This window comes from Alexandromys fortis, unplaced genomic scaffold, assembly GCF_014885135.2.
Source record: "Alexandromys fortis isolate MF-2015 unplaced genomic scaffold, M_Fortis_MF-2015_v1.1 scaffold_105, whole genome shotgun sequence".
In the NCBI taxonomy this organism is placed as follows: Eukaryota; Metazoa; Chordata; class Mammalia; order Rodentia; family Cricetidae; genus Alexandromys; species Alexandromys fortis.
Genome location: NW_026068011.1, coordinates 2,803,757 through 2,814,667, shown reverse-complemented (window position 1 = coordinate 2,814,667; position 10,911 = coordinate 2,803,757). Strand labels below are relative to the sequence as shown.

At 37.9% G+C, this 10,911-nt stretch overlaps 1 protein-coding gene across 1 annotated transcript in view; it reads right to left on the bottom strand.

The window, feature by feature from the left end:
* Positions 1-1,888: 1,888 nt before the first annotated feature.
* LOC126513549 (40S ribosomal protein S14-like) overlaps positions 1,889-10,911 on the bottom strand; it is a 28,505-nt gene continuing 19,482 nt past the window's right edge. Inside the window, exons 2-3 of the mRNA XM_050161985.1 lie at positions 2,976-3,100; positions 1,889-2,270 (exon numbers count right to left, since the gene is read on the bottom strand). Coding sequence (XP_050017942.1) covers positions 1,889-2,270; positions 2,976-3,100 — 507 coding nt within the window. The remainder of the gene's footprint in view (positions 2,271-2,975; positions 3,101-10,911) is intronic.

Here is a 10,911-nt window from a genome sequence, read left to right as displayed (position 1 = left end):
ACAAACTTCTTGTGTTACAGAAGAGGGACAGAAAGATCGTAAGAATTAGAGGCCCCAAACACTTATCATTAGGAAGTGCCCCTTAGGCAAGATAAAGAAAACATATTCATGAACCTCAACAATGTGGTTGCCTGAACAAACTGGCATAAGGACAACCCCAGCTAAAAACTCCCTTATATGAAAAGCGACGAGTGGTCAATGACAGCTAAGAGGAGAATCAGTTTTTTTCCAGAGATGGCTCTCACACTAATTGTCCATTCTCAAGGAGTTGTTCCTGGGCACAAATACATAAGAGCAACAGTAAATAGAATCAGCAGTAAATATGTAGAGAGAGCTGTGGGTTCATTAATTTGGGAAAGAAAGGTAGGATACAAGATGAATTGGGGACCTAGTGTTGTAAATGCAGTGTTCATGTATGAGTTTAAAAAAAATTAAAACTAGGCGGTGGTGATATATACCTTTAATCTCAGCACTTGGGAAGCAGAGGCAGGTGGATATCTGTGAGTTTGAGGCCAACCTGATTTACAAAAGCTAGTTTCAGGATAGGCTCCACAGCTACAGAGAAACCCTGTCTTGGAAAAAAACAAAAAAAAACCAAATGATTAAAAAGGAAAAAAAATGCATTCCTGATAAGAGCATTTATTTATTACTGATATTCTAATTAGGCTGCACCAATTTACCAGAAACAGTGCAAAATATACAATTATCTTATGATGTGTAATCTGACAAAACTTGCATTTTTGATTAAAATTTCAGTGTTGGGATTCTGATAAAATCTAAGTTCAAGACAGGTTTTCTTGCATCTGCCATCATCTGGAATTCTGAAATCACCCACAGCACTGGAAACAGTCACACCAAGCAGGAAAGAATTTTTGTTGATCTAATGATTTTTATTAGTTCTGTTTCTTTCTATAATCTCAATGTCCTAAATAAATGTTTATTTTGATTTCATAGCATCTCTCAAGCCAAAAAAAAAAAAAAAAAGCGTGAAGAGGTCAGTTTCCCTGCTGGAAGAAGGAGGTGAATTGTAAAGTAAAACAATTGCTTTCTTTCTTAGGGATTGCTTTTGGTCTGTAACGGTGTCTTTGTCAAGACAGAGTATAGAGAGAGAAGGAGTACTATTATTTAATGCTATTGAATTTTATTTATTATGCATTGGGTTAGGATGCATCTGGAGTCAGAAGACAAATTGCAGCATCAGTTTCCTTCTTGAGCCTGTGCATCTCAGGGACCAAACTCAGATTATCAGAATCATCTGTAGCTCCTTTAACCTGCTGAGGAGCTGTTGCTGTGGTCAGAAAGAATTCTGTTAAGCAGTACCAAAAATTGATATTTTGCACATTTTCATAAGCAAAGACAAATGGAGAGTCAAGAATATGAGAACTAAAGGAAACAATGAGCAGGCAGTTGATAAAATACTTAGCCCTGATGGCACAGTGGAGTCAGGGCTCTGAGCCGAATCAAGCTTCGGACGGTTCAGCCACCTGCCAGCGTGCAATATATAATTACTCCCATTTCCAGTTGGCAAAGTATAAATGACAGAGGTTAAGGACTATGTCCACAAATAGTGAGTCACTGGCAATGGAACATGAAATTAGGTCACCTGCTCTTTGCAAACAACATGAACTAATTTTCAGGAAGCATTACCCCCCCACACACACACAAATTACACCACGTTGTTAATGCTGTTTGCCTTTACAATAGATCTTGACAAAAAAAAAAAGGAAAAAACTGGTTGGAAATAAATGTTAGTGGACTATGGTCAGACACACATCAATTTATTCACATGGCTTGCTATAGAGCTGTACCTTAAGAAAAATACTATCTTTTTTTTTTTTTTTACTGATACAAAGCATTTATTAACAGAAAATAATTTGAGAAGTTTTGTTCACAGACGGCGACCACGGCGACCACGACGACCCCCCTTCCTTCGGGTGCTGTCAGAGGGAATGGGTGTGACATCCTCAATCTGCCCAATCTTCATCCCTGAGCATGAAAGAGCTCTGAAGGCTGACTGGGCTCCAGGTCCAGAGGTATTGGTCCTGTTTCCTCCTATGGCGTGGAGTTTGATATGCAGGACAGCGATGCCCAGCTCCTTGCACCTCTGGGCCACATCCTGGGCAGCCAACATGGCTGTATAGGGAGAGGACTTGTCTCTGTCAGCCTTGACCTTCATTCCACCAGTCACCCGGCAGATGGTTTCCTTGCCAGAAAGATCGGTAACATGGACAAAGGTGTCATTGAAGGACCCAAAAATGTGGCAGAGGGGACTGGAGAGATGGCTCAGTAGTTAAAAGCATTGCCTGCTCTTCCAAAGGTTCTGAGTTCAATTCCCAGCAACCACATGGTGGCTCACAACCATCTGTAATGAGGTCTGGTGCCCTCTTCTGGTCTGCAGTCATACACACAGATAGAATATTTTATACATAATAAATAAATAAATAAATAAATAAATAAATAAATAAATAAATAAAATGTGGCAGACACCAAATACATTCTCTCCTTCAGCCACTTGAGGCCCAAGGCTGATGACTTGTTCTTCCTTCTTTTCCTTCCCCTTGCGAGGTGCCATCTCTGAACGTCATCTCCAGACTCCTCCACCAGAAAGAGAGAGAAAAATACTATCTTATTAAGAAAATGAGGAACCTTAAAGTTAATTTGAATGGCACAATTATTTTAAGAACAAAATAATGTGTGCTATATTTTAAATAGTTTTCATATTTTATTCTCCATATAAAGATAGAAGTGAGAATTTATACAGCTATGAATCCTTTCCTGTATTTTCTTTGTTAGCATTATTTAGGTTAAGTGTGCATGTGTTGGAATAAGCATGGCACAGTGTCTATGTGAGGTCAGAGATACATCCAGGAGTCACTGCTCTCCTTCCAGCTTGTTGAGGCAGGGCTTCTCTTGTTTCTGCTGCTTCACTTCACAGTCCTCTGTCTCTCATCTCACCATGGGAGTGCTGGGATTACAGATCAATGCTCAGGCACCCAAATTTTTGTGAGGAATTATTGGATAGTTTGACTTGCAAAAGCAAGTTGTAACGAATTAGGTCGGTATAATAAGTAACCAGACTAGCTCGAGAGTAACAGGAATACTTTAATGGTTAATGAGGGGGAAAACTTACACTACAAGAATGGGAGTTCCAAATCTGATAGGTCCAGCATCCACCGCAAAGAGAGAGGGCACACATCTACATCACTCAGTTTTTCTACCCAGGCTCCATGCAGCCACACCCTAACCATATGTGATTGGTTGAGCTTCCCCATCATCTCCCCCCTTTGTCTAAACAAAAGCAATTCAAACCCAATACAAATTATATACAATAGGAACAGATACCAAATATAAAATTACAAGCAATAAACAATATTAAGCAAGCAATGCGTAACAAAAGTTTTACTAAGCATTCTATTTCAAAGAGTCTAAATAATGTATTGAAATTAAGTTTAACTAAATCCTGAGGAGTGTAACTACAATTATCTAATCTTCAACTCTATAGAAGATCTGGGAAGGAAAGCAATATTGAGTAAACAGGAAGTACAATTGAAAAACTTCCAAAATGTGCAACAAATGACAGAGACAACTGACAACCTGGGAAATCACACAAAGTCTCATTTGCAATGTTGAGGCAATCAACTTTGGCTAAGGCCTAACATAACTTATATATCATTTTCAAAGACAAGAAACTTTTCAAAACTATCTTACCCTGTCTTGGCAGGATATGACAGTTCTATTTTATGCATTTACAGATACTCTGTTGAAATAAGAGCGGCGGCGGGGCTGCGTCCCCAACACCCCGGCCGCTTGGCTAGCTTCTGCCCGAAATAACAACACACAAACTGTATTCATTTAACTGCTTCTAGGCTAACTCTCACACCTGGACTAGCCCATTTCTAGTAATGTGTGTAAGCACCCCAAGGTGTGCTTACCGGGAAGATTCTAGCCTAAGTCCATCGTGGGTTGGAGCTGCCTGGCAGAGCTGAGCATGGCGTCTCTGCTCCAGAGAGCAGAGCTGTCCGGTCCCTCTGGAAGCAGAGCAGAGTCTGACCTCACTTCCTCTTCCGCCCAGAATTCTATTCTGTTTACTCCTCCCACCAATGCTTTAACCTATGAGGCCAAGCAGTGTGTTTATTACTTAACCAATGAAATCAACAGATTGATATATGACACTCCCACATCACTCTAAATCTCTGTCAGTGGTTGAGGTATGGACATTTCTTTGCCCAAAGGCCAGTTCTGCCAAGAAGAAAGTTCCTGGTGGAGGGTCTTTGATTCACAACATTCTCTTGGGAATAGATAGGTATTGCCAGGAGCAATTGTGTCTCATTACCATGGAACTCTAAGTTAGTTAAAGGCCATTTCTACAGCTCTTTGAAGAGGTTGAAGACTATCTATCTATACTGAATATAATCTCCATTGTATCTAAAGAAACTTATTAGCCTAAATATAAATATGACAAACATAGATGACTATTGATCTATAATTCTCAATACCATCTAACTTAAAGACTAAGACAATAAACAACAATAAATAAGAACAATAAATAAGAACAATGACCTTCAAATGTAAACAATGAATAAGTATCTTGATCAGAGGTAGTAGGGTATACTGCAATATGGAAAATATATGTATGAATACATAAACAATGTTTCAAACAGAAGAAGCATACATGCATACAATATTCAATATAATTTAACTTTGTATCAATATACAGGAATCGATGCCAATATAATTCTCTAAAAACAATAACTCACAAATATCAATCTGTTATTCCATGATCCAATTATCCCTCTTTTTTTAAAAAAAAATATAGTGGTGAGTATCCTCGCCTGTCACGCGGGTGACTGGAGTTCAATTCCCCAACAAGGAGCCAAGCTGCTGTATGTGCAAATGGCATGAGGCGTAGAGCCGAGGGAAGTCAAGCCATGGTATGTGCAAATGGCACAGGGCACTGAGCTGCAGTGGCCCCACGTTGGGTGCCAACTGTAATGAATTGGGTTGGTATAATAAGTAACGAGGCTAGCTCAAGAGTAACAGGAATACTTTAATGGTTAATGAGGGAAGAACTTACACTACAAGAATGGGAGTTCTGAAATCCGATAGATCCAGTGGCCACCGTAAAAGATCCAGTGGCCACCGTAAAAGAGAGAGAGAGAGCGTGCATCTACATCTCTCGGTTTTTCTACCTGGGCTCCAGGTGGCCACACCCTAACCAGATGTGATTTGTTGAGCTTCCCCATCAGCAAGTGTTCTTACACACTAATCTTGTGTTTTCCTAGTTCTAAGACACAATTTAAAATTCTGCTCAACAAAACAACGAGAAAATATAAGGAAAAGAGGTAGGTAAATATCCAGTTCTTTCAGGGTCAGAATCACTATCTTCAGAGACTCATATCTTTCATCTTTCTTTGTAGATCTGAATGAAGCATCACCTAATCCAGGTCTCCATGCCTAAACCGGGTAGGTTAATTCTGGAGGATATATTGAAGAAGATCTTGAGCCAAATGTACTTTTTAAGACAATTATTTTTAAGTACTACTTCAAAAGCAGATTTTTTTAGTGAGAAAGAAAATAACAGTACCTTGCCAAATTTAGTTTCTGTAGAGATTCTTTGGAGAAGATGCCATGAAAAATAAACAAGAATAAATTTAATATGACTATTTTTCATGTCAAAACCACCTAACTACATTATTAAAAAACTTTAGTGGTAAAAATGTATACCTAATGTGCTTGGAGTCAAAATGTTTTGTGGAGAATTGAATAAGATAATTATATTTAAAAAAACATCTTTTTCATCAATTATTCACTGTAATGTATTCATTATTTCTTGCTGCTTCAAGCCATTTTAAATTAGAAACATATGCATTTAGCCAGTAAGGTTGCTCAGCAGATGCAGGTGCCTGTTGCCATGACTGACAACTCAAGTTCTGTCTCCAGGATGGTATTAGTCATTTTTCTATTGGTGTGATAAACAAAATGATTAAGACAATTTATAAAGGGGAGTTTTTATTTGAGCTTTTGGTTCCAGAGGGATAAGAGTTCATCATGACAGGGAAGTGGCTTGATATGATGGCCATAGCATAAGATGAGTGTTTGCATCTCAAACTTCAATCAGGGAGCACAGAGAATGAGCTGGCAATACTGTGAGGCTTTGCAACCTCAAACCAGCTGCCAGTGACATGCTTCAACCATCAAGGAGGCCAAACCTTTTACACATCCTCAAACAATCGAACTAGCTGATGAATTAGTGTTCAAGTGCAACAGACTATGGAGGACATTTTTATTCATACCACACAATGAATCAGAAGTGGAAGGAGAGAAATAAATCCTATAGTTTTCTTTTGACTGACAGACATGAACTGTTGCACCTGCCCACTACCAGCCCTCTCTCTTTCTCCTTTATGGAGTATCAGAGAGGAAAGTAAAATAGTACTTTGTGGAGAGCTCTGGATAGGAAAAAGTTAATTAAATATAAAGGAATGTAACGGATGCATTAAAACTTTGAAATTATTCAAGGAATTTAATAGACATTTACATAGGACCCCAGGAGCACAGTCATGAAAAACACAGGAAGATGAAATGACATCAAAAGGAAAAGCTTTTACCCAGCACAGGAAACAAGAGAATGAAGACAAAACTTAGAGAAAAGAAATGGTCCTTATATACTAAATAACTGACAATTGCTTAATAACCAGATTTCAGAAGGAAATAAAATAATTCAACTACAAAATAAAACACAGAAAAAAGAGTGTTAAAAACAGGATGCAAATATGAGTAGTCCTTTCTCAAAAGAAGGCACAGAAACATGTCACAGTAATTTGAGAAAATACTAAATATTACCTGTCAGGAATAAACAAGTCTATCCCATGATGAAGACGCTCTTCTTTCCAGTTCCTAGTAAGAGATTCTGCTTTGGAAATGCCTTTGTGAATCCAGGTAGTGCAGTTAAAATGCAGATCACCAGAGTCTAGTTCATAAGAGTTAATAGGTTTGCTGAATAATTACCATGAAATGTAGTAAATAAAACTAGAGGACTCATGTTAAAGCTACACTTTTGTTCAATTTCTTTTGCTCAAATAGAGGTCTACTTAAGTTGAAGCCCTCCAAGGACAAGCTTCTTCCTTGAGGAAACTAACCCACACTAATCCAGTTATCACAACCAATCTCTTGCACTGAACCCTGTGGTTCCACAATGTAGAACACTAAAAACTATCAGTCAGTGTTAAAAGAATTTGCACACAGTATAATATGAGTACTTTAAGATTTTTTATTTTGCTCCCTTACTCTATGTCTCTCTTTCCTTTGAGAGTATACACATGTACAAGCCATTTTTGTGGATGCTTCCAAAGACTACAAAATGACACTGAATACCGTGGAGCTGGAGTTATGTTTTGCTGTAAGCTGCCCAACTTGTGGCCTGGAAACTAAACTTATATCCTCTGGAAAAGAAAAAAAAAACTTGTCTTAGTCACTAAGTCATCATCTAGTCCCCATACAGTGAGTTTTGCAATAGGCTTTTTTCTCTTCCCCTTATAGGTGGATATATATATATATATTAAATGATGTCAGTTCGTTCAGAGAAGAGAAATGCAGGGTATATTTAGGTCTAAGGTAGTCTGAGAAGCCAGGGTATACTCCTAAACTGAGCCACCAATNATGGAAGACCAATAGGACAACTTAAATTATTTCTCAATGAGAGGAAGACAAATTTGACAGAAAAGGCAAATAGAATGCAAAGAACTCCGCGAATCACTTATACCTTTGTAATTGTAGAGTACAACTATGATTTTTGTCTCTTACAATTGCTTTTGGTTTGAGAACATTGTTTCACCATCTAGACATGTGCATTTAGACTTTGAATATACAGCTTTGTCTTTGTTTTGATACAAAACTTAGTAGTTTTAATATACTTATAACTGAAAAAAATATTGTCAATTCTTTTTCCATGTACCCTATAACTTCTCTTTAAGCTTAGCCAATCAGTGTCTGTGGAGTCCTACATAATTTTATGATTATTTTCTATCTCTAGAAAATAGGAAATTTCATTTTTAGTGTATTTTATATACAGAGAGTGCCTCTTTGTTATAATATCACATGAGTCCACAGCATATTGGATCATGTCACCGTTGTCATTCTTTTTGCTCTGCTCCATTCTGAATCTTGTCTCTCCCCATCTTCTTCTTTCATGTTCTGCATATGTGAAAAACCATGGGAAAATTATCTTTCTTAATATACCTTATTTTGCTTGACAAGATGATATATAATTCCGTTATTTTATAGAAATGGTATTATTTTGTTATTTTTGTGGTTAAACAATAATCTATTATTATTATCTATAAATAGCCCCTTCTTGATTTGCATCTTTTTTAATTCTTCTTTAATCAACACTTATTTTCAATATATAAAACATAATTTTCAAGAAATATGTCCAGGTGTTTGTGGTTACTCAAGAATCCACTGCAAATGAATGTGTGAGGCCAGAGCCAGTCATAAGGAAAATCAATTAAGGATAATGGATTGGTGGTCTTCTATCCTTTCTGTTGCTGTGATAAAACGCTTTCATCAAAAGCAACTTAGGGGTAGAAAGGTACTATGTTATCGTATGCTTCCTGGTTACAGCCTACATTTGACTCAACTAGCTTTCTTGTACAGCCCAGGGGGCCAAATGTCAAGAGAGTGCACCCCCACTCCACAGATATTTCCATGGACCTCTCTGATCTAGGCAATCCTTGCATTGAGACACTATTCTCAGATGACTCTGACCAGTTTCAAGTTGACAGCTAAAGCTGAATAGAATAGCTGTTCTTCACCAGGTCCTTAACACAGAGATACTAGCCCTCTGAAAATAAAAACTTCTGTTGCCTGGCAAAAGAGATAGTAAAAATGAATACTTTCATCTTACATAGTCTAGAAAAAGTCTTTGGTTTGGAGGTCTACATTTGGTGTAGATTTTGTCAGATAGAATAGCATATATAGGACAAAAACAAAACAAAAACAAAAACAACAACAACAACAACAAAAAACTACTTCTGAGAAGTTCAGCACAGAACTCCATATTATCTTCTGGAGGCAACAAATATCCCAAGGTTCCTTAACATTTTGTCACTTGTGATCCCTTCAGGTGAAATAAGATAAGGGAGAGAACATGAGATCAAAAGAGAAGGAGAGAAACAAGACATTATCTCAGCCTGTATTTCCACCATAAAATTTTGAAGAACAGAAAAGAATTTTCCGACAGTTTTCAAAGTTGGGGAATTCAAGGTTGTCTAGCAATTGTGCTGTCTAGTGAAGGATGCTCTTTTTCCAAGGTGGCTTTGGCTTCTGGATATTCCCAAAAGAATGACTTTGATGCTTTCCTCTTGTGGAATATTGGAGATTGAACCAACTAAACTCTGAGTGGCTGTCTTCCTTAAGATCTTTAATCCTATGCATGGTCTAACTACTTCTCAATGACCTAGACCATTCTTATGACATTGGCAACATTTGAATCAAGGAGGGGACACCTTCTAGCCCATCAGTTATGAAGGCAGGAACAGCTAAGAAATGTTTTCTTAGAGTCTTTTCAGCTTGGGCCATTCTGTTTGTACCAACCAGCAGGGAAAAGGGAAAAAAGAGTTTGTTTTAGTCAGTTCCAAAAACCTTTAAAAAAAACCACTCCAGACAGATGCAGGTTAAGATCCTCCCTGGTAAGCCAGCTCGTGGGCTACACAGAATATTAGAAATGGGTTAGAACAATATGTAAGAGCTAACCAATAAGAAACTGGGACTAGCCGGGCCAGGCAGTGTTTGAAAGAAAAAAAAAATCAAACAATTTCCCCCACATTTCTGAAAACTAGGAGTACCAAGATAAAATTGTGATCCCACTTCCTACAGAGGGCACTCCTTCTGGCTCTCAGTTGTACAATGTCTTGTTATGTCCTCATGTGGTAGACAAAGGAAAAAGGCCAGCTTCTGGTATTTATTTAAATAAAAATTTATTTTCTTGCCAGGTGGCACAGGCCTTTAATCCCAGCATTTGGGAGGCAGAGGCAGGTAGATCTCTGTGAGTTCAAGGCCAGCCTGGTCTACAAGAGCTAGTTCCAGGACAGGCTCCAAAGCTACAGAGAAACCCTGTCTTGAAAAACTTTAAAAAATTATTTTCTTTTGTGTATGTGTGTGTGTGTGTGCATACATACACATACACATATGAGTGCAAGTGCCTGGTAAGGCTGTTGACATTAGAGATATCACATGCTCCTGGAGCTGGAGTTACCAGTAGTATTGACCTGTCAGATGTAGATACTTGGAACTGAACTCTAGCACTCTGAAGAGCAACAAATACTATTAGCCATTGGCTACATATCTAGTCCTCAGTTAACTCTTTCCCTGGGCACGTTAATTATATCATGATGGCTCTTCCCTAATGTTTCACTTAGGTGAATACCTTCTAATAACCCGTCAGTCATCACCATCATATTTTGAGTATCAATGTTCACTACATAACAGTCTGTGCCACCAAATATATATATATATATATAATTCGTGGTTCTACTACTGATAATTATGTTTTTTAACATATCTCTCTTTGGTAGAGGATTTACTGACTACTTTCTGAATTGATAATGGAATTCTCTGATTGCCTGTATGTTGCGGGGTGTGACAATAGCTTGATTTCCTTGAACTGTTATCTACAGGGGATCACTAAAGTGGGCACTTCAAAACTCTCAGACACTTCCTAAGTGATTGCCTTATTTTAAAATTGTTTGAGTTCTTTTCTTTCTTCTACCATGATGGTTAAACCAGTGGCAAGCAGGATGTGAAAATATCTGGAATCAGTATCTGACTTTTAATAATTTCACCTTCTCATTATACAAATAATTTTCCACTTCATCAGTGATAGATGCTTCTTTTGCCTTTATTATCTCCAGG